Source organism: Sinocyclocheilus rhinocerous, unplaced genomic scaffold (genome assembly GCF_001515625.1).
Source record: "Sinocyclocheilus rhinocerous isolate Xijiao unplaced genomic scaffold, SAMN03320098_v1.1 scaffold1648, whole genome shotgun sequence".
NCBI lineage: Eukaryota > Metazoa > Chordata > Actinopteri > Cypriniformes > Cyprinidae > Sinocyclocheilus > Sinocyclocheilus rhinocerous.
In genome coordinates this window covers 762543-786466 of record NW_015647958.1, presented here as the reverse complement: position 1 = coordinate 786466, position 23924 = coordinate 762543, and the positions used below count along the sequence as shown (strand labels likewise).

The window sequence follows — 23924 nt, the reverse complement described above, 5'->3', positions numbered from 1 at the left end:
ATTATATAAATTAATACTTTTATTTAGCAAGGATGCTTAAAATTTATCAAAAGTGATGATAAAGGCATTTATAATGTTACAAAATATTTCTATTTCAGATAAATAGTGTTCATATCGATATCGGAATTATATCGTATCGACCGAAATTAAGAAATATATTGTGATATAAATTTTGGCCATATCGTCCAGCCCTACCAGGACACTTCTTATATTATATAATAATGATCGTCACCCACCTTCATCAACAACAAACTGACAGTGTTTGTCATTGTAGAAAAGAACCTTCTTCTTATCTGGCCTGGTCACAAATATAATCTGATCCCCAAGTGCCTGAACAAAATAAACAAAACAAAATTAAGTATTTCAAATCTTGAAAAAGCTAATTAGCTTCTTTCTTACTGAGAACTACACATTAAATACAGAAAATCCGCTGGCAGATGAATTACATGTAAAGAAATATTATATGCAAATTAGGTGCTAAAAAAAAGACTATCTGAAAATCTTAATTTTTTTTTTTTTAAATAAATAAAAACACAGTACATCTGTTTAATGATGCCTCAAAACATTCTGAAGTTTCTGTGTACCCGATGCTTTAAATGTACTGTCTAGAAAATGCTCCGCCTGTTTAAAAATAAAAATTTTGAAAAAGAAAAAAGTACGCTAGCATGTTACCTTAATAGCCTTGGCTGCGTTGGGTAGACCCTCTTCAACATCGTCTAGTAACACTCCTCCTAGTCCCAGCTGATCGTGTTTGTCCAGTAGTCTTAGCAGAGCTTTCTTATCCTTCAGATGATACTTGGGTTTAAAGGCATATTTCCCTTCCCGCACATCAATCTTAGGATTACTTGCTAATGCCTGGAGGGAGGGAGAAAGATTTAGATTTCCTTTTTTGTTTTTGTTTTTTTGAATGTGTCTCTTGCCCTTTAAAAGGTGTATTATGTGTTAGTGCATGGCTCCCAGGAACATATGATTTTGATTGGTCATTCTGTGGTCAAAACACATTGTAATATGTGAATTAGATTAACACATGGCCCCGGAACCATATGTAAATCCAAAAAGAAAGCATATTTTTACAAATTCTGCAATCAGTGGAAGTCCAGCTGCTACTACAGACAGCATGCATTACCATACCACTCCACGCAGAAGACATGTTTTCTCTGCAAAAACAACTAAAACCAAAGAACAAAACAAAAACAAAAAAGAATAAGACAAACAAAACCAAGCAATTAACAAAAATAATAATGATAACTTAAAAAAACACAAGAAAACAAAACAAGAAAAAACTAAAGTAAATGCAGATATAACACCAATTTAGGGGCCATTCACATGGGATGTGCTCTTGTTTTCGGCCTCGATTTTATTTTTTATTTTAGATATCAGACACATTGACAGCTTTCCTCTCTTACAGATATCTGTGGTCTTCAGGACAGTGGTGCGATATGCTATACTTATGTTCAATGATATGGAAATAAAACAATATATTGACCTGTCTATTTAATGCTTGACTTATCTGTAACAGTGATGTCACTGAAGTATCTTTATTTGCTGTTATTATTTTATTTTATTATTTTAAAATAACTAATTTATTTATTTGCCTTTTCTCAGTAAAAAATTATATATGTAACTAAATGTGATTAAATAGCATATCAACAATAGTGTTCAATAGTGCTAAACATGGAATCCTATGTAATTCATGTGCGAGTTAAGGGGTATATTATAGTGTATTGGTGGATGTGATGATCTATGTTGTATATACATGGAAATTGTCCAGTATTTAAATGGTAACGTGTATTTTAAGGAATTGAAAAATGGTTAATGAATCATGACGTCAAGTAAATTAACAATTTAAAAAGTGGGTGGAGGCGAAACGTTTGTGATTTTTCCCTATTGGTGATAAATGTATAATAAAATGTAAAAAGAAGACTGGTTTTGCAAGTGCGGATCATGGTTTCATATAATTAGCATATCATGTAATCATTTTAATCTCTAAAATTTTTAACTGATTAACATCCCTAATATTGTATAAAACGGCTGAACTTCTAATTGACTATTTTCTCATTTCTCATATAGAATTCTGCAGTCTTTTTCTTCCAACATAACAAAATAAACCCCGACAGGGTGTTCAGAGGACATGTATTTGACTTTTACTTGATTGTTGTGAATTAGGCAGAATATTTTTTTGTGAGATGTTCTCATGTGCCTATAAATACAAAAAAATCCACACAATTATTAGTGAATGAGACCAAATGTCTTTCTCTAATGCCCACTCACACACACCTCGCTCATAAGCCACTGTTTCTGCTTCATGCCAATGTCCAGCAGCTTGGTCTCATCCAGAATTTCATCCAGAGTCAGATGATGAGTATCACCTCTCTGGTGCCTCGTCTGAAAAAGAGATGAGATGTAAAAAGGGAGTTTAAATGCATCACAGCTACATCTACATCTGTGGATTACAGCCTGACAGCCTTTAATTACTGGCATGTCACTTTGGGGAACTGCCAAGACTGACAAAAAACAAAAAGAAAAAAAAAAAAAATGACAAAATGCTTGTGATAATATGAAACAACTGTAACATGATGACTCTGACAATGCATTAGTCACAGGGCAAAATTTTTACAGTGTTTATTCAGGTCAGGTGGAGAAACTGTTGTTAGGGGAGTCAGCAAAAACTGTTTCAGTCCCTTTTGTCTGTTTTTTTCAAGCACACAACATAAAAACCTTCACAAACGATCAGAATAAATCCTCATTTTAGATCACAAAATTGGTACAAATATAAGACTGGCAATAGATGTGCTGAGATTAGAAGCCATTTTCCAGGGAGCATGTGTTTAATGACAGTGAGGATTGCTCAAGCTCATGATAATTTCATTCCCATGGGTCATCCTGTTCAGTCTGTGTGCTCTAATGTGAGATAGGAAATGTAGAAATGAAGCAAGAAAAGTGACAATTGACAGACACTGCAGCAAATGCTTGCTTGTTGAACAGACCACTGAACTGTGGAAATGTGTGTATTTTCGTATTACCTTCATGTAGTTAACAATTCGGGCCAAAACTCCAAATTTGTATCCTGAACTCCCAGAAAGTGCTTTGAGATTGAAGGAGCCATTGCTGGGATCTGAACGATGAAAAGAGAACAAGAGAAGAAGAGATAAGAGACTATAATAAGTAAGTGCTGCAAATAATAGGCTATTAATGCAATAACTACTATAATCCTTTCAAACAACAATGAAAGTAATAACACACATGCTGTTTTCTAACTCAAAGTTAGTTTCTGGCAGTTATATTCCACACCATTTACAATTCTTTCTGCTGTCAGCAGACACTTTCTTACTAAAAACACCAAAAACCAAAAGTGAAATGAAAAAGCAAAACAAAACGGCAAAAAAAAAAAAGTATATTCTGACAAAGTGCAAAGAGAAAAAGCACTCTGGCCATTCAGATCCCTTAATTCATTGGTTTGATGTAATCTATTTGACAACACTTCCTCTAATGCAAAGAAAAACCTCTGACAAAAACAGATTTCATCCGCATGATATCAAAATCTTCTGTATAAATAATACATGTATAAAATAATAGTGTGATGTAGGAAAATATATAGCAGTATAACAACAATAACAGAGCTGTACTGTTTATTAATAATAGTGAAACGGTTTAAATAATTTTTTTCTAGCTAAGCACAGTATAAATATTAAACATTCATTTCAGAAACTGTTATCACTTCATATCACTTGTTTGTTATTGATATAGATGTTATATCTTCTTTGAGATCAGAGAAAACATGATATCAACAGCTGCACGCTACGTGGAATGTTAGTTATTTATGCATTCTTAAGCATAAGCTGCTGTAAATTGTTCACATATTTTGCATTGGGTACATTTTTTGAGCAATACCATGCTTATTTGATGCTCATAAGTGTTATATTTTATGCTTAAATACTGAAATGATTATATATGTTTGTATTTGAGGATCTATGTTTCATGTGAGCGGTCTGTCACGGAAATTTCTCTCAAGGATTAAAAAAAGCAAAAAACACACACGCATATATAAATGGGTCTTTGACGTATAATAATTTTCGACAGGCAAATTTTTAAATACAAAAAAAAAAAGTAATATATTTTGTAGTTATTCAAACATTAAGAATGTTGTGTACACATAAATTCATATTAAAATTTTCAATTAAGTGATTTTAGTGTTTTTTCATCTAGATGAATCGGCTGTAGCCTTAAAAAATGTCATGTGGTGCGACCATGATTTATATTAAAATTAATTAATTTTCTTAACATGCTTAACATTTTTATTTAGATGCTCTCAGTAATTAAAATGTTTAGTAAAGTATTTGCATTTCTTTTGAGTTTTTGTAAATCATGATCTAATTTTTGTTCTATAATTTCAAAGTTGCCTTCTTAAATGTAGTTAGCAGACTTATTTTTCTGTAAATTGCATAAAACTGATAAAAATGTTTTTGAAATATCATTCACTTAAGCATACTGTTGCAGTGATTCATATTTTAGCCACATAAATTAGATAATTTATTTTTAATTTAATACAGTTATTGCTATTATTGGTCGCACCACATGATGAATGGTCGCTCCAAATGACACAAAGACATTATATAATTAAAAATCTATTTATTAAAGAAACGTGTGAAAAGTGCAGCACATGGCATTAACAGCAGTAATTTTTTTAGACCCAGTTATTTCTAAACTTTGCCCAATCTTGGCTGCTCAATTGACCCTTCGCCGGGAGTTTGATTAACAGGCAATCTGACCAATCATAATGCCAAATCCACCATTTCTGTCCAACAAACAAACCAGACAGAAGAGTAGATTAACATTGGTGGACTTGAACTTCAAAAATAGTGTATTGACATCTTTTCACAGTTGAAACTAAATATCTTCTGATGTTCATTCAGGTTTATTTTGTGCTATAACTAGTAAGAGATGATCGGTTCACATGCCGCTTGAACTGAGGTGCTACAGCAATCTGTCATGACACATACATAAAAGAGCCACAAAACAGTATTTGTTGTTTAAATTTCCTATTAAAAAAAAAGACAAATTTTGAACTCTAAGACTATCCCCCGGTTTCACAGACAAGGCTTAAGCCTAATTCCAGACTAAAATCTAAGTCTGAGCTGTTTCAACTGAAAGAAACTTGCTCTGACTGATCTTAAAATATATCAGTGCCTTTATTTTGTCTCAATGCACGTCAGTATTTTTTTCTAAGGCACCTTTATAAAAATAACTTTTAAATGTCCTAATTGAACTATGGCTTAATCCTGGCTTAGTCTAAGCCCTGTCTGTGAAACCAGGCCTTTGTTTAATAACCTGCTCTGTCTTGTATGTCTGCACATTGTCAGTGTCTTCTTTGCTCCGTGATGCATTTTCACTGCATGAGAACATGATGTGTTGCATAAAAGTGCCATGCCATTGTGCTTGACTGCAGGGTCAGAATAAACATGCTGCCTATGGCGAGCGTTTATTTTACTTTCCTAAAATAGTTAGTAATAAATATATAATAAATTACGAATAAATGCATAATTACCAAACTAAAATTGCATGCTCAATTTTTTTTTTTTTGCATTTTTCTCATATTGTACAAAGATTAAACATAAACAGTCTTAAATTACCCAAATTGCATAAAAATCTATTCCAAATGATTTTATGTATATAAACCATTAATTGAATATAAAAGCTCAAAGAAACTGCCAATCTGGGACATATATCTATAATGGAAAACACTCTGCAGTGGTCGCACCACATGATATTTGGTCGCACCACATGATATTTTCAAATTTAGTCAATTTACAAGCACAGAACTAGCCACCTAAACAAAACAAGCTAGCTTCCCATGAAAGGTCACTATGAAATTTATAATAAAAATAAATACTTGTAGAAATAACTTAATATTCATTGTTTTTCTGAGGTCATACCACATGATATCCAAAATTTGGTAACTACATACCAGCCATATAAAAGGTTATTTTTTTCCAAATTTGAAAGATAGTTGCAAACCTGCTTGATGCTTCTATGGGTCCTTGGCAAATTGGTATATGATGCAACGTCCTATCTTTGAATGGATTTCAACATAAAAGTCCCAAAATGGTAGTTTCTTTATGGTCGCACCACATGATATTTCATAAAATGGAGATTACCGGACAAAGTTTGTTTGAATGGTATAATGGAAATATAAATGCACATTTTTCGCAATTTTATACAGGATTACAAGACCCTTTGGAGTCAAGCCAAATAGTGAAGAAAATTTATCTGAATAAATTTAGGGTAATTTCAAAGATGTTTCATAAAATGGAGATTATCGGACAAAGTTTGTTTGAATGTTATGATGGAAAAATAAATGCAAATTCTTCGCAATTTTATACAGGATTACAAAACCCTTTGAAGTCAAGCCAAATAGTGCAGAAAATTAATCTGAATAAATTTAGGGTAATTTCAAAGATGTTTCCAAAACAACAGTTATGGCTGGACGGTCACACCACATGATGTTTTGACACTTTGAATAACAGAAAAATTACAAATAACTAATGTTTTTTGAAAAGTTAAAGTTGGTACATATGTGGGAGATACTTCTATTAACGACATTAATTAACTGTCTATCTAACTGAAAAAATGCAATCGGACAGAAAATTTAGGCATCACATCATTTACCCATATACAGTGCTGCTTGAAAGTTTGTGAACCCTTTAGAATTGTCTATATTTCTGCATAAATATAACCCAAAAAAATCATCAGATTTGCATGCAAGTCCTGAAAGTTGACAAAGAGAACCCAATCAAACAAATGAAAATATATACTTTGTCATTTATTTATTCAGGAAAATTATCCAATATTACATATCTGTGAGCGGCAGAAGTATGTGAATCTCTAGGATTAGCTGTTAATTTGAAGGTGAAATTAGAGTCCATCTGCTCAGAGGTGTTTTTACTCAGTGAGATTACTATCAGGTGTCAGTGTGTGCCCCGTTTTATTTAAAGAACAAGGATCTGTCAAAGTTTGGTCTTGTACTTTGTGGAAGTGTATCATGGCACAAACAAATGAGATCTCTGAGGACCTCAGAAAAAGAGTTGGTGTTGCTCATCAGGCTAGAAAAGGTTTCAAAGCCATCTCTAAAGAGTTTGGACTCCACCAATCCACGGTCAGACAGATTGTGTACAAATGGAGGAAATTCAAGACCACTGTTACCCTCCCCAGGAGTGGTCCACCAACAAGCAACGCTCTAATAGCAAGACGTTAAAAAGTCCACTAGGTTAAAGGACTGCAGGCTAAATTCTAAGCAACTAATGACCTTTCTCACATTGGCTTATGTTAATGTTTATGAGCCCATCATCAGAAGAACACTGAACAACCATGTCCTGAACAACAGTCCATGGCAGAGTCACAAGAAGAAAGCCACTGCTCTCCAAAAAGAACATTGTTGCCCATCTGCAGTTTGCTAAAGATCATGTGGACAAGCCAGCGGAATACTGGAGAAATGTTTTGTGGATGGATGAGACCAAAATAGAACATTTTGTTTTAAATGAGAAGCGTTATGTTTGGAGAAGAAAACACTGCATTTCAGCATAAGAACCTTATCCCATCTGTGAAACATGGTGGTGGTAGTATCATGGTTTGGGCCTGTTTTGCAGCATCTGGTCCAGGATGGCTTGCCATCATTAATGGAACAATGAATTCTGAAGGAAAATGTCAGGACATCTGCCCAAGAACTGAATCTCAAGAGAAAATGGGTCACGCAGCAAGACAACGACCCCAAGCACACGTCATTCTACCAAAAAATGGTTAAAGAAGAACAAAGTTAATGTTTTGGAATGACCGAGTCAAATTCCGGACCTTAATCCAATTGAAATTTTGTGGTAGGACCTGAAACAAGCAGTTCATAGGAGGAAACCCACCAACATCATAGAGTTGAAGTGGTTCTGTACTGAGGAATGGGCTAAAATTCCTACAAGCCGTTGTGCAGGACTGATCAGCAGTTACAAGAAATGTTACTTGCAGTTATTGCTGCAAAACGGGGTCACACCAGATACTGAAATCAAAGATTCACATACTTTTGCCCCTTAAAAAGGCGGTTTATGCTCGAAAACCCTCCAATGTGGCTGATTTACAACAATTCTGCATAGATGAGTGGACCAAAATTCCTTCACAGCGCTGTAACAGACTCATTGCAAGTTATCGCAAACGCTTGATTGCTGTTGTTGCTGCTAAGGGTGGCCCAACTAGTTATTAGGTTTAGGGGGCAAACACTTTTTCACACAGGGCCATGTAGTTTTGGATTTTGTTTTCCCTTAATAATAAAAACCTTCATTTAAAAACTGCATGTTGTGTTCACTTGTGTTATCTTTTACTAATATTTAAATTTGTTTGATGATCTGAAACATTAAAGTGTGACAAACATGCAAAAAAAATAAGAAATCAGGAAGGGGGCCAACACTTTTTCACACCACTGTATAGTATATGTATATATTTTTGTCTCCTTTGTTACTACTACTATCCTTGTATTACTATTATTACTATCCTGTATGTTACTATCCTTTGTAAACTATTATTTATTATGTAAATTATAGGCCTTGTTCTTCATTTGCATTCCAACGGTGACAAAGAGGCAGGCGCGCTGATGTATGGTTCACTGTATTTTATTTTGATAAAGTACCAACTGCGCTGAAGTTAGCAATGCTGGAACTGATATGTTTTGTGTGTGTGCGCCGGCGCGATTACTTCAACTGTTTCCTTATACCAGCAGAATCAACTTAAAACACTTATTGTCTTATTAATAATGCAGCACTGTAAAAGGTCTTACACTCCTTCTCTTAAGGTCTTTTCATTTGTGTACACTCACAATGAAAACAAAACATTGTGCTTTTGTAAAATAAAGAAAACAAATAGGATGTCGCTTTCTGCCATTTGAGTTTCCTTTCTGTGGACAAATTAAGCGTGTCACAAAAATGAACTGAAACTCAGCATATATAGGCTACGTTACGTGTCGTACTGTTTTTTCCCCTTGCATTATATTTTTATATAACATTATAATTTAATATAATATTTAGTATTTTCACATCTAGGTGGAAAAAATTGTAAAGAATACTGTCTGTTCAAAATAAATAAAAAGAAACCTAGCATAGTAGATTTGTTGTTTTTTTTCCTGTTGTGTGTGTGTGTGTGTGTATGTATGTATGTATGTGTATATATATACACATATATACATACACGCACACACACACACACACACACACAGGTGCATCTCAAAAAATTAGAATATCGTGAAAAAGTTCATTTTTTTGTTAACTTATTTCAAAAAGTAAAACTTTCATAATATATTCTAGATTCATTACATGTAAAGTAAAACATTTCAAAAGTTTTTATGTTTTAATTTTGATGATTAGAGCTTAAAGCTCGTAAAAGTCAAAAATCCAGTACCTCAAAATTTGAGTTTCAATAAATGACCATCCCTACAGTATAAATTCCGGGTATCTCTTTTTCTTTGAAACCACAATAATGGGGAAGACTGCTGACTTGGCAATGGTCCAGAAGACAATCATTGACACATTCCACAAAGAGGGTAAGCCACAGAAGGCCATTACTGAAAGGGGTGGCTGTTCACAGAGTGTTGTATCAAAGCATATTAAATGCAAAGTTGACTGGAACGAAGAAATTGGGTAGGAACACACACACATTTATTTATATATATATATATATATATATATAAATAAATAAATAAATATTCGCCAGTGTAACTAGGCCAGTGAACAATACTCAGTTATAATAAGATGCAAATTTAGACACCACACACATTTAGTATTTCCTGCACTGCTTTTTGTTTCTAAATCTAAAACACCACAAAATCAGATTTACCAATGTTGTTAATATGAGCTTGCAGTCTGATTCAAATCATGGTTTAAAGATTGTGTACTGCAAAATAATGGCAAAGTAACACCTTTTTCTACTGACATGTCCCTGTGGGTTGTACACAAAAATAAACATACAGCACAACCAGTACAGTCTGGCTCACAAATAAATTGAGATGGTTCTTTTAATAAATTGTTCAAAAACACTCAGTTGTTGTGAGTGCAATTTCTCATTACTTTCAGCGAGGTCTCAAAATGAAGCAACTTTTTATGCACTAAAGGTTAGTGAAACAAATCAGAGATGACTGGTTGCTTATACGTAAAAAATGCATCATCTAATTATGCTATTTTTATGCTGCGCCTGAAAGCTGAAAATGCTGCCTCTGCAGGCAGCATACAGAGGTAGGAAGGCATCAAGGCAGAATCCTATGATCGTGTCACATCCTGTCCATCTGATCAGTTTTTGAAGGATGCATAGATGTATCCTACACTGCCTTTGATATCCTGTGTATTTGATCCCCAGATCGCTCTGTCTTGCCAATAACCTGTCTGAATTTAAATCGCTGCTCAAAACTCATTTGTTTTCACAATGTTACCTTTCTTAAGTTGACTTCTGTTTCATGTTGTCTTATCCATATATTACTCTCTGGTTGTATGATGTTCGCTTTACTTTACTTTCTGTATTATTGTTTGATTGTTTGTTTGACATTATCCTCACATTTCTGATGTTTATTGTAAAGTGTCCTTGAGCTCTGGAAAGGCGCTATATTAATAAATATTATTATTATTATTATTTGATTCTGTGACAATAAAATAGCGAACGCTGTGGTTTGAGCTCAGTTTGTGTTTAAATGTATGATTCTGAACAACTTTTTAAACTTTTGATTTCATTTCTAGCAAAACAATTATTGAGGTAAATAGTACATAAAGCTCACTGAAAAGTGGGATATACATATGGCATTTTATTATATTATTAATGTAGACATGTATTAAATGTATGAAAGGAGTAATGGTTGTTTATTAAGCTATAGCATTTATTTATTTTTATAGATGTCATTGTTTTTGTTAATGAACATAAATTTACATCTGCATCGTGTCATCAAAATCAGGAAACAAAAACCTGTTTCATGATTTAAAACAATATCACCCATTAGAACATGCAGAAATTAATTTCTCTATTAAGATATTTTGTCAAGGAAAAAGGACCGAAAAGGATTATACTTAAGTTTATTCAAGCATATTTTGATGTAGAGAAAATATTGTACAGGTGCATCTCAATAAATTAGAATGTCGTGGAAAAGTTCATTTATTTCAGTAATTCAACTCAAATTGTGAAACTCGTGTATTAAATAAATTCAATGCACACAGACTGAAGTAGTTTAAGTCTTTGGTTCTTTTAATTGTGATGATTTTGGCTCACATTTAACAAAAACCGACCAATTCAATCTCAACAAATTAGAATATGGTGACAAGCCAATCAGCTAATCGACTCAAAACACCTACAAAGCAGTGTTGCCAAACCCCTCCCTCAGAAAATCTCTAGATCCACCCTCAAATGTCTCCATTTTTCACAAAAAGTCGCCAAATATGAAAAAGTAAATACAGGTAAATTTGGTAAAGGTAAAGGAAAGTAAATATATATATATATATATATATATATACACTTTACAAATGATGACAGTATAACTTGATTGATGCTTATAATGAAATTGTGGTGTGCGTCATGGCAGGCGTGGCGTACTGGTGTGTTCACTGCGCAGACTCATTGGCATGATTGAGAGCAAACGTGAGAGGTCACGGGCCTACGGCAGGGTGTGGCCAAGTAAAAAAAAAAAAAATCTCCAAAAAAATCGCTAGTTTTATTTAAATATAGCTAAAATAGCTCCTTGTCGCAAAAGATTAAAAAAAGTCGCAGCTACAATGAGAAAGTAGATAAATTTGCCGACAAAATCCCCAAATTGGCAACACTGCTGCAAAGGTCTCCTGAGCCTTCAAAATGGTCTCTCAGTTTGGTTCACTAGGCTACACAATCATGGGGAAGACTGCTGATCTGACAGTTGTCCAGAAGACAATCATTGACACCCTTCACAAGGAGGGTAAGCCACAAACATGTTTTTTTTATTGGTCTTAATAAGTATTCTAATTTGTTGAGATAGTTAATTGGTGGGTTTTTGTTAAATGTGAGCCAAAATCATCACAATTAAAAGAACCAAAGACTTAAACTACTTCAGTCTGTGTGCATTGAATTTATTTAATACACGAGTTTCACAATTTGAGTTGAATTACTGAAATAAATGAACTTTTCCACGACATTCTAATTTATTGAGATGCACCTGTATTATTATTATAAGTGCTTTGAATACTGTACCTCAGATTTGTGAAATGTTCACCTGTTTGGTAAATGCTCCGACGACAAAAAAAAACAAAAAAAAACAAAAAAGGTTTAAAACCATAATGAACTGATTTCTACAACTTTCACTCGCGAGAACAAAATATGCCTTTAAACTTGAAAGAAATAAAGATTTGACATTTATCAAGATAATTATCAATATCGGCTGATATGAAAAGTTTAATCATGATCATTTTTTTGGCCATATTGTCCCAGCTCTACTTGAATATAATGCAAACCTGGACAAACAATGACGCCATAATTCACATTTTATTTTTGATTGTCAGTGCTCATCCTGCTTTCACCCATAGTTTTCTCCATTTCAAGCTCCTTGTAACCATGGTAAAAAGAATAATTTCCATATAGCTCTAGCATCACATCCTCTTCCTCCTCCACACCCTGCTCTCAAACCCTGGCAACTGGAGCACAGCCAGCCTCAGCCGCATCTTGGCACTGACTCATGAATGATTCATCGTGTGGGCGGGTCCTAATGCTGAGAGCAGATGCGTTACAGTAGGTTGGATGGCTGATGCTTTGAAAGACAGGACAGCCAGCCAATGGTGACAGAGTAGAGACTCAGAACAGCCAGTGCAATACACGGTTCCAGAAAAAGGTGGGGCAGGGAGAGAGAGAGAGAGCGTGAGTGGCAAGAAAGACAACACACAGACAAACAAGAGGCTGCTCCATCACCCTGCATCCCAGACACTCACACCCAGGTACGTCCTGCTTTTATAAATCACAACACAATGCAAAATAATACTCATACAGACTAAAACACCACCATCTCTGTTTTATATAAATGTCAATGGATTCCTTTAGTAATTGACTCTTCATATTGAGAATAAGCATGACAAAGCTGTGCGACCATAACTAAAACGTACGCACATATTGTGTCACAAACATGTAAAAGGTAATCCAAGCATCAGATCTTGGTCGGAAACGTTACTTGTACACACACATGCAGGATCAAGACAGTTGAAAGCTGACTGTGCAATTCTAGATCATTACACCACAGAGTATCAAATTGATTGTGCACGGAAAATGTAACAAGAAAATCTCATTCATTATTAGCATTTATAATTCTCAAAAGAGACAAACATTAGAAAAGGGCTTGAAAGAAATGGTAGCACCATACTAAAAGATGCTTGGGGTGGAGCAGGACAAGCAGGAGCCATCTGTCTGTTTCAGACGAGACTGTTTGTCTATGGGGGAGTCTACAAGTGTTAATTAAGGTCACAAGACCAGGTCTTTAAATTTTTTAAGTTTTTAAAAAATATTTTAATAAACAAAAAAACATTCATATTGAATAAATGAATGTGAAAAGAAGTTTAAATCTTTCTGGAGATAGAGGAACTCTCTTCTGTGAGTCATGGTTGGATCGAAAGTGAAGCTGTATTCCTGTAGAAGCGCATGTGCACAATCAGACACGCATGAGAAAAGCTTTCGCACGGCTCATGTTACGGTTAACCTAATTACACCTACAGTTGCATTCCTGATGTGCACAGATCCTTTTGTGACATATGTAATACAGAATACCATAGATCATCAGAATGAACTTCAAACACTATATAAGAATATCAAATTATCTAAGCCTTAAGATACATAATAGAATGTGTTTTACATTAGCTTCCACTCTGATCTAAACCTACACAACACACACAATGTCCACTCAAGCAAACTAGGTCAGCTGATTCATCTAAATTCATTTCTCTAGTATAGCACCATTGCATTTTGCATACTATTTGTCCTACATAATATTCAAGATTAGGATTAGTCCATCCCAAAACAAAGTTGACTATAAAATAGGATGCTAAAGCTGCCTGGATTCTGAAAACTGTACTTTCTTATAGCTGTACATGCTTTTTGGGCTAATATAACAAGTGTTTAGCAAGGAATATTTGAACCTATCAAAGTACACTACCCTTCAAATGTTGGGGTCATTTAAGATTATAATTTTTTTTATGTGAATATATTATTATATGTGAATAATAATAGTTCTATCTACATCAAGAAGCACATTTAAAGGCCAATTATTGCATCTTTGCAATGCCTTAAAATTGTGTATTTAAAATTATATAATAAAAAAAATTATATAAGCATGAGAAATGTAAATGTAAATTTTACTAAATTAATTTTAATCAGCAAGAGTGCATTAAATACATCAAATTGACAGTAAAGGACTTGTTACAAAAAATAATTATGCTGTTTTGAATTTGCAATGCATCAAATAAACATGCATCATGGTTTCCACAAAAATATGAAGCCGCACAACCGTTTTCAAAAGCGATAATAATAAGAAATATTTCTTGAGCACCAAATCTGCATTTTAGAATGATTTCTGAATAATCATGTGACACTGAAGACTGGAGTAACAGCTGCTAAAAATTCAGCTTTGCTGTAACAGGAATAAATTGACATTTTAAAATATATTAACATAGAACAGCTTACTGTTGTAAAATTGTAATAATATTTTTTTGATTAAATAAATACAGCCTTAGTATGCATAAGAGCCTTCTTTCATAAATATTACAAAAAAACTTGTGAATGGTAGTGTCATTTTTAAATGCATGAACCTGAAAGTAACTTATACTGAATTAAAAGAATTATTAGAAAAAATTATAATTTTAGCATTCGCACGAACAGTAGATGTAATTTTATGACAATACTTACTGTCTTTTTATTGTTCATGCAAATCTAAATGTTTTTCAAGAAAACAACCAAATAATCAGCTAATGAAATCTTAAGAAATTCCTGAATAATTATTCTGATTTTGGGTTAACCTGATCCCAATATAATGCATTTCTATTTCTAAGGAGGTGTGATCTTGTGATTAAAAACAGCTAGATGGAGTGTAACAGAAGCATGGGTGACAAAGACACGGGTGATCAAACTAGAATGGAACTCTCTTTAACTTTACATGGTGTATTGAAAACCTAAACTAATGCTGCAAGATACTCAAAAAGAGTGGGTTGCAATGTAACAAACAAAGATTTCTGATTGACACTGTATGAAAAAACTGTGACTTTCATCATGCTCTAATGGATGTCCTTTTTCCATCAACACCACAAAAAAGCACAAAGCAGTACGAAGAAATTGCCATTCAATCTGTCAATCACCCTGCCTCCATCTTTATTCCTACCCACACTCAATCTTTTTCCCATTGCTCATCTTCCTCTTCAATAACTGACTGTATTTATTGGTGTCTCTGCAGTATGAACATGTCCAGCAGTTCTGCTCTGATCCAGCAGATCTATCCCTTTCACGACGGCTGGAATGTTGCCTGCTTCATCATCCTCCTCCTCTTCATCCTCACCATCCTCTCACTCGCCACACTGGCATTCCTCTATGAGCTGCTGGACTGCGGCTGTTTCACCAAAACCAAAACCGTTCGTGACCTGCGCCGCCAGCGAGACGAGGTGGTTTAGTTGTAACCATGGTGACAGCGGACACAGTCTCCATAGGAACCACAACAGTAGATTGGTGGAAAAGGCTGCAGATTTGGACGGAGCTCTTCGCCAGATTGGAGTCCCTTAAAACACGCCAGACACATACAGAGACAGAAGCCCTCTACTTCCACTAGCTCTAACAGCAATACACAGCACAGGTGTCTCCATGGCTTAAAATATTACATTTAGACCAGAAAGAGAGGAAAAAACTTGCTTGTATGCTCATTGTCTCTTTATAGTCTGCATTCAGTATTCCGGTACCATTGTGTGATGACTACATAAAACTGTTGTATTTTTTGAGATATGAATTTACATGAATTTTTCCCTTTGTGTGGGATGACAAAGTTTACATGTCAGTATTATAGAATTAATATTCTACATACATTATGATTCTACTACTTAAAGCAAATAGCACACACTACGTTTGAAGTAAAGGGAATGTTTGTATGTGTACGTTTACATTCACTCTTAGGTGAGATTTAATATGTGAATAATAATAGTTCTATCTACATCAAGAAGCACATTAAAGGCCAATTATCGCATCTTTGCAATGCCTTAAAATTGTGTATTCAAAATTATATAATAAAAAAAAAATCATACAAGCATGAGAAATGTGTGGTTCCCATCAGGGTCACAGAAGATATCATCAGCTGCTAACAGTAAATTTAAATCGGTCTACATGCTCAAAAACGTGCAGAAACAGGCCTGTGCTTGAGCTTTGCTCGACTCGAGATCACATACAAGAACTAGACTACACCTTTAATAAGGCGTGCAGCCAATATTACTGGCCTAAAATACACAAGACACCATGAGAGCTAGAGATAAAGACTGATAATGTAATGATTGATATTTTTTTAATGATATTCAGAATTTTCAACATAGCTGGTTATTGGTTTTATTAATATTTTGTACCAATAAACAGCACCTTTTTGGTGGGGCTCTAAATTAAAGCACCCAACAACAGTACACTCACAGGTATGGTCACTTTTTAAAATATATAGTCGGGGTAATTATTCAACTTTTAAAATAACTTATGTAACTCTAAATGTAAAACCCAAAACAATCATGGCAAACATTCAGAGTGCAAAAACAACTTAGCATAAATATAACACACACAACAGCAATCATTAGTGTTACTATTATTATTATATTATTAATATTGTCTTTAATAATTAAATCTGTTCTGCATATTTCTTATCAAACAATTAAACAACTTTCAATATCAAAAAGGTAATATCAGTCCATCTCCAATCAAAATGTACTACTCCGTTCTCAAATAATCCTCATATTTTGTTGTAATACTCTATTTTTATGACTATCTACTTGGGTAACTCTCACAAACAAAAGCTGGTCAGCGACAAAAGCCTTGTGGACAGCGTGCCGACTTACAGTGCTTCCTGTCATTAAACTGTCCAAACTAAATAAAAAGGCAAAACGCCGAAAATAAATAAAATAAAGGCTGAGCAGACATCAGCCGGGAGGCCCATGATGAAGGTTTTGCTAACTGCAGCCCTGCCCAGGACAGTCCCAGTATCGCAAGCTTTGCCTGGGTGACAATCCACAAAAAATGTAAATATATCCTGTTTGTACTTGTTAGGCTCACTGCCATAATTTAAGAATCCTCAATGTCATTCTAGCTATTGACACTGGTTTTACTTTAAACAGGTTGAGAAGTGAAGATGAAGCTGATATGAGAATGCTTTCATTCATTTGAGAAAAGTACTTCAGTAATTCAGATTGCAACGCATCAGGCTCCCAAAAGCAATAAAGTCCTAGTGCAAGCAGCTTCAGCTATTTTTTGTTATATTGGTAATGTTTCAGCATCTTCCAAAAACATAAGTGTAATGGTTTAGAAATGCTGATGCTATTTAAATAATGCTAAAACATCAATACAATAAATATCATCATATGTAACAGAAGAGGTCGACATACACTACCATTCAAAAGTCTGGGGTTGGTACAATTTTTTAAAAAAAATGTTGAAAGATGATTTTATCTGTCAATGTAAATTTATTCCTGTGATGGCAACGCTGAATTTTCAGCAGCCATTACTCTAGCCACTGCCATAATTTAAGAATCCTCAATGTCATTCTAGCTATTGACACTGGTTTTACTTTAAACAGGTTGAGAAGTGAAGATGAAGCTGATATGAGAATGCTTTCATTCATTTGAGAAAAGTACTTCAGTAATTCAGATTGCAACGCATCAGGCTCCCAAAAGCAATAAAGTCCTAGTGCAAGCAGCTTCAGCTATTTTTTGTTATATTGGTAATGTTTCAGCATCTTCCAAAAACATAAGTGTAATGGTTTAGAAATGCTGATGCTATTTAAATAATGCTAAAACATCAATACAATAAATATCATCATATGTAACAGAAGAGGTCGACATACACTACCATTCAAAAGTCTGGGGTTGGTACAATTTTTAAAAAAAAATGTTGAAAGATGATTTTATCTGTCAATGTAAATTTATTCCTGTGATGGCAACGCTGAAATTTCAGCAGCCATTACTCTAGCTTTCAGCGTAACATGATCTTTAAAAAACCATTACGATATGCTGATTAGGCAGTCAAAAAGCATTCATTATTTATTAAAAGTTGCGCTTCTTAATATGTTTGCAGAAACCATGATTCATTTTCTTTGATTCATAGTTCAATTCTTTGATTTATTTATTTATTTAGTCATTTATCAGATGCTTTTATCCAAAATATCTTAATATGTTTGCAGAAACCATGATTCATTTTCTTTGATTCATGGTTCAATTCTTTGATTTATTTATTTATTTAGTCATTTATCAGATGCTTTTATCCAAAATATTGATGAATGGAAAGTTCAAAAGAACAGCATTTATTTGAAAAAGAAATAACATAACACATCTACTCTCTGACCTGTGCTGTTTTTGGAGGACGATGACGTCTCTTTGTCTGGTTTGCTCTTTTTCTTCTTGGAGGATCCAGAGGCCTCAGAGGTTGCTGGTCTCTTCTCAACTACAGGAGTGGACAGAGCTCTCTTTTTAAAGAGTTCTCGCTCTCTCAGCAGAGCTTTATCCATCCTAGACACATACAACACAGTTAATAATTTGATTCAACTGACTTTGAGTGTGTATAAAATTATATAAAATGAATTTATTCATTTTAAATGACATTATAAATAATGCTAGCAAATTAATAAAGCAAGGCTCTACATCACACAAATGCTACAGCAGGTTTGGCTTGTTTGACTAGTATGGTGCAAGCCAAAACTATGAATTAGTACACTATTAAACCAATACTTGAAAACATGACAAAGTATATCCACAAATCAATGCACTATTAAACTACCAATTGAAAATAAAACCATAACATCTGCCGAGCTGATATACACCACCTGACAATGGTTTGGACGGATTTTTATTTTTTATAATATTTTTAAAATAATAATAGTACCAATAATATTAAAGTCATAATCAGCCAGTTTCCACATAGATACGTTGGCTGGTTTTCATTCAATATCTGGTGGTCCAACTAACTCATTTAAAAACAAACACTTTTTAGGTTTATAAAGAATTTAGTTATATAACTATAATTTATAGATAGAGGTGGATGTTGACTGTGTAACCATTACTTTCATCTCTCGTCTTTAGATGAGAGACAATCTAATGCACAGTCTATTAGAGATATTTGAGGCCAGATGGAAGTTTATCCACCTCCAACATACTGATATAAATTGCTTATTTACAGTCAACGCCGAGTGGATATTAAATATCTAACACGTGTAAACTTTTATATTTGAAAAGACATTCTATATAAAACCACACTATCCGCAATTAACAAATAAGCCAGAAACATGTTAACGTTACATCACATAAAAACATGCAGCAACACATCTACAATTTAATAAAGTAGTTCTGAGCGTTACCTGAATATCTCACTGCCTTCTCTCTCAGAGAGAAACAGTTCAGCTAAATATTATTTTCAGTGACGATATGCTGTCAACTTAGTGAAGACGCTAAATGGGAAGCTTGTCACAGAATGCTAGCGGTGCTACACGACTACACGAATTTCCTGCGGAAGAACGAGTCTCTCCTTCTTTGTTTTTAATAGTGAGTTGCACAGAACTCCAGTGCCGCCTGCTGGTCAAAAGGATTATTACATCTGTTGCGATGTGCAAAATGCTAATTTACTGGTATTAGTGAATATTTTCAAACAATAAACTGATAAAAAAAAAAATAATAGTTAAAAAACGAATGGAAGATTCATACAAACACGCTAAAAGGTTTGAAAAACCAACGCTAGTAAAATTCTGATTGCTCCTCTCCTCTTTAACAGTAGGAGGCGCATGTGCTGTTTTCTTTGTATAACAAGGTCTCATGTGCTTCTGAAGAAAGAAATGGCATGGCAGCTACAGAAGCCCAAAAAGTGATTGTTTACGGAGGAAAAGGGGCTCTAGGATCTGCATGTGTGCAGTACTTCAGAGCTAAAAACTGGGTAAGTTGTCTCAGCCCATAAGACGGCTCACGTAATTAAAAATAAATTGCTCTCTAGTGTGCCATCAGACATGCTCCATGGTTTTTGGTGATAATGTTGTTAATTATTAATTCGTTTGTCACAGTTGTCACGGTGTCATGCATTTATCCTTAACTATACATTTCTTGTGGCCTGTCATATGTCAATAAGGTGGATAATTTAATTTCAGTTGTGTTTTGTAATTTACAGTGGGTTGCCTCTATAGATCTCAGTGCCAATGAAGAAGCCAGTGCCAATGTTACAGTTAAGATGACTGAATCCTTCACTGAGCAAGCCAGCCAGGTAGGTGCTACTACCGTTTTTTTTTTACCAATTTAATTGTCAATTTACATTTTTTTAAAACTAGGAATTATTATTGGCTAATGCTAATATTCATGAATATAGTCTGAGTTATTGATCTGGCTTTGATTCTTAATTTCATGTGTTGTCTTCAAGCATGTTACATCTCTGCCTTTCTTTTTTTTTTAGGTAACATCTGATGTCGGTGAGCTGTTAGGTGAAGATAGGTGTTAGCTGTTAGGTGAAGATAAGGTTGATGCCATCTTGTGTGTGGCTGAAGGCTGGGCAGGCGGCAGTGCCAAGGCCTTAAAGTTAGTACATGCTTAATAAATACACTCCTACTGTCAAACACAATATTTGAAGGCCCTTTATATAATACATAACATACTGTATACACACAAACACATTATTATATATAACAGAAACTGAGTGTCGAATATCCATATATGTAAATTAATAAATTAACCAAAATTCACTTTGTGCTTCCAGAAGTTTCAAGAACTGTGTGTTGTGTTATTCAGTAAAATTGTTGAATAGTGATTGTATGTTTTTTTTTTTTTTTTTTTTTACATTGTAATTAAATTAGCCTATATTTAAATCTCTTAATGATATTGTTAAAAGTAATTACATTAATAATAATAATAATAATAATAATGTTTACATTTAAATAGTTTTAAGTCATGTCGTTTGGAAGTTTGGTGAGGCCCTCTGGTTGAGAACCACTGATCTATGACATGCTAAATCTCGACTTTGTCACATTTTCAATGTAAAGGCATGAATTATACTGTACGCAAATGCATTCACATTCTAGCGATGCAAGTGTAATTTTTTTTTTGGCATTGAGTTCTGAAACGTAAGCCGTTTGTGACTGTATTGTCACAAGGGGGCACTCTAAAGTCTAATTCTGTTCTTAAAGTGAATATTTTCAATTGTTATTATATTAGTTTATAATTTGTATAAATTTATTCTCTGTGCCTCAGCTCTGTATAAGATTGCTGATTTGATGTGGAAGCAGAGTGTGTGGACCTCCAAGATTTGCAGTCACCTAGCAACCAAACACCTGAGAGAGGGGGGGCTTCTCACACTGGCAGGGGCTAAAGCAGCACTGGGTCCAACAGCAGGTAGTGAACTGATGTTCAGCTGTTCTTTTTAATAGTCAACTTATTTTCGGGTCATCGTCATAAAAGCCCTGTAAACTTTGTCACAGGCACGAAGATACATCTTTCATTTCATCAAGCTGAATGCTCACTAAAAACTGACACAGTCATCACGTTTTCAAGTCATTTCAGAGTCGTGTGTCAGAGTGTTGTGTCAGAGTCTGAGTGGGTCAAATAGTGGTCTTCCTCCAGGATCTGCTGCAGTAGCAATACTTCCGTAAGGAATAACGATATAATAGCTGATTTTCATTCATGCAAATCTTTTTGTTTTAAATGACAACTAATAATTACTACGTTTAGAGTGACTTTAGATACACCCATGAATAGAAAGTTCATGCCAGATGGTGATGTCAGTTCCTGGACACCACTCGAGTAGTATCATCTATAACATCTGTAGTATGTGTTTTAGAGGTTGTATAGGTTAACGTGTGTGTGTGTGTGTGTGTGTTTTCCGAACTGCTGAAATATCAGCCATTGGTTGAAGCTATCCATCAACTTGACTGTCATTGTAAGTTAATTACCTTAGTGTTTGGAAGTTTAGGTCATGTGCACAAGAATGTGATTTAAAGGACTACAGTTGGGTAGATTGCAAAAAAAGAAAGCAAAAAGACTTGCAAAATTCTGTTCAGTTTCAGCCATTATAGGGAGTATGCAAATATGGAAACGAAGATGTTTTGTCTATCCTTGAGTGTTAAATGTTATAAATATAAGGACTTGTGAATGTATGTTAGCCATGTGTACCTGTCATCTTGCAAACTGACTTTCCAAAGTATTTGGATTCCGTCTTTGTTGCTTGTCTTGTGGATCCAAATAAAAGGTGTGTGTGTGTGTGTGTGTGTTTGTGTGAGAAGCACCATGAAGTGTTTTCTACATTCTAGGCTGTTCTATAAGTGTGTGTGTGTGAACAACCATGAAGTGTTTTCTACATTCTAGGCTGTTCTATAAGTGTGTGTGTGTGAACAACCATGAAGTGTTTTCTACATTCTAGGCTGTTCTATAAGTGTGTGTGTGTGTGTGTGAACAAAACCATGAAGTGTTTTCTACATTCTAGGCTGTTCTATAAGTGGACAACAGGAGAGAATAGACCTCCTTCAGGTACTCTGATGCAGCTGGTTACTGCAGACGGAAAAACAGAGGCTACACCGGTGTTATGATTAATTTGATGATCACCAAACTCCTTTAAGCCAAGCCAATAATCCACTACTGTCTCTGCATTAGTGATGCTTTTTATCATATTGCCTTTTTGTTTACATGTAAACACCAAAATACTGTAAGTTGTAGTTATTTAAAATTGGATAATTGCATAAAAATGTCAAAGATTGTTTTGTAAATGTGATGGCAAAAATAGCAATTAAACTTTTATTCTGATTCATTTAGCTTCTTTTTTTCCTTGCAGTCAAATATCCTTGTTACAGTCACAGTCTGCTTCTCACCATAGGGGGTCGCTGATGATTAATTTAATTACAGGTTCTCCTTTGGGTCCACACAGTCAAAAAAAAAAAAAAAGTAATTATGTTATGATCAGACTAGAATAGTGAGTCAGCATTGAAAAAGTGCTTTTACTAAGTAATGCAGTTTTGTTTATTCTCTTTTTTTTTGTGAGGATCAGGTATTTATTTAGAGGTACTAAAGTATTGCCTTTTTTCTCTTTATAAACTGGTTTTTATTGTAACAAAGTACAAGAATAAATGGTTCATGAAACGAGTGTTTAATTTCCAGTAATTTAGATGAAATTAATGATAATGGGTTCCTGAGCTACTACAAAAGAGATGCACTTGATGTAAAAAAAAAAAAAAAATCAATTACCCATTAAACTCATAATGAGTTTATTTTCAGAAATTATGAAAATGAATTTTTAAATGGCAACCATAGAAAATAATAATTGGTAAACACTTTTTATAATTTTGACATTTTCAAAACTTATCACATTCTCTCCTATCTAATAAGATTGAAACAAAACCACATCACAAATGTTGTCTAGGGAGAAACCTTGACACAAATGAGATTTACAGAGATGCTGCCGCCTTGTTACCTTGCATAATGTATCATGTCACCTGAGAATGCTATTTCAGGAAAGAATTTATTGTGGTCTAAACATCCAGATGAGTGTTGAGAAGTGATGTTTGCTGCCTGGAAAGTCAAGATGTCCTAATTGGTGTCCAAAAGTGGAAAATTCTATCATTTACACACTGTCATGTTGTTTCGAACCCATATTACTGTATATATCATTTAAGCGGGTAGAACACAAGTCATCAGGGCAGTTATTTGAGATTTGACTTACTAGTTACACTT

General features: G+C 34.2%; 3 protein-coding genes across 3 annotated transcripts; 2 read left to right on the top strand and 1 right to left on the bottom strand.

The window, feature by feature from the left end:
- Positions 1-215: 215 nt before the first annotated feature.
- On the bottom strand, positions 216-19743 carry LOC107709461 (general transcription factor IIE subunit 2-like). The gene is made up of 6 exons (XM_016513954.1): positions 19589-19743; positions 18580-18743; positions 3024-3115; positions 2278-2385; positions 673-855; positions 216-330 (listed from the first exon to the last, which is right to left on the bottom strand). Exons 2-6 carry the CDS (start codon positions 18740-18742, stop codon positions 229-231), a joined length of 648 nt encoding a protein of 215 aa, XP_016369440.1. The 5' UTR covers position 18743; positions 19589-19743; the 3' UTR covers positions 216-228.
- smim18 (small integral membrane protein 18) lies at positions 12884-16254 on the top strand. The gene is made up of 2 exons (XM_016513957.1): positions 12884-12962; positions 15458-16254. Exon 2 carries the CDS (start codon positions 15459-15461, stop codon positions 15669-15671), a length of 213 nt encoding a protein of 70 aa, XP_016369443.1. The 5' UTR covers positions 12884-12962; position 15458; the 3' UTR covers positions 15672-16254.
- Positions 19744-20037: 294 nt separating the features above from the next.
- Positions 20038-20785, top strand: LOC107709463 (dihydropteridine reductase-like). Its single transcript, XM_016513956.1, has 3 exons — positions 20038-20157; positions 20386-20478; positions 20665-20785. Exons 1-3 carry the CDS (start codon positions 20065-20067, stop codon positions 20707-20709), a joined length of 231 nt encoding a protein of 76 aa, XP_016369442.1. The 5' UTR covers positions 20038-20064; the 3' UTR covers positions 20710-20785.
- Positions 20786-23924: the final 3139 nt, after the last annotated feature.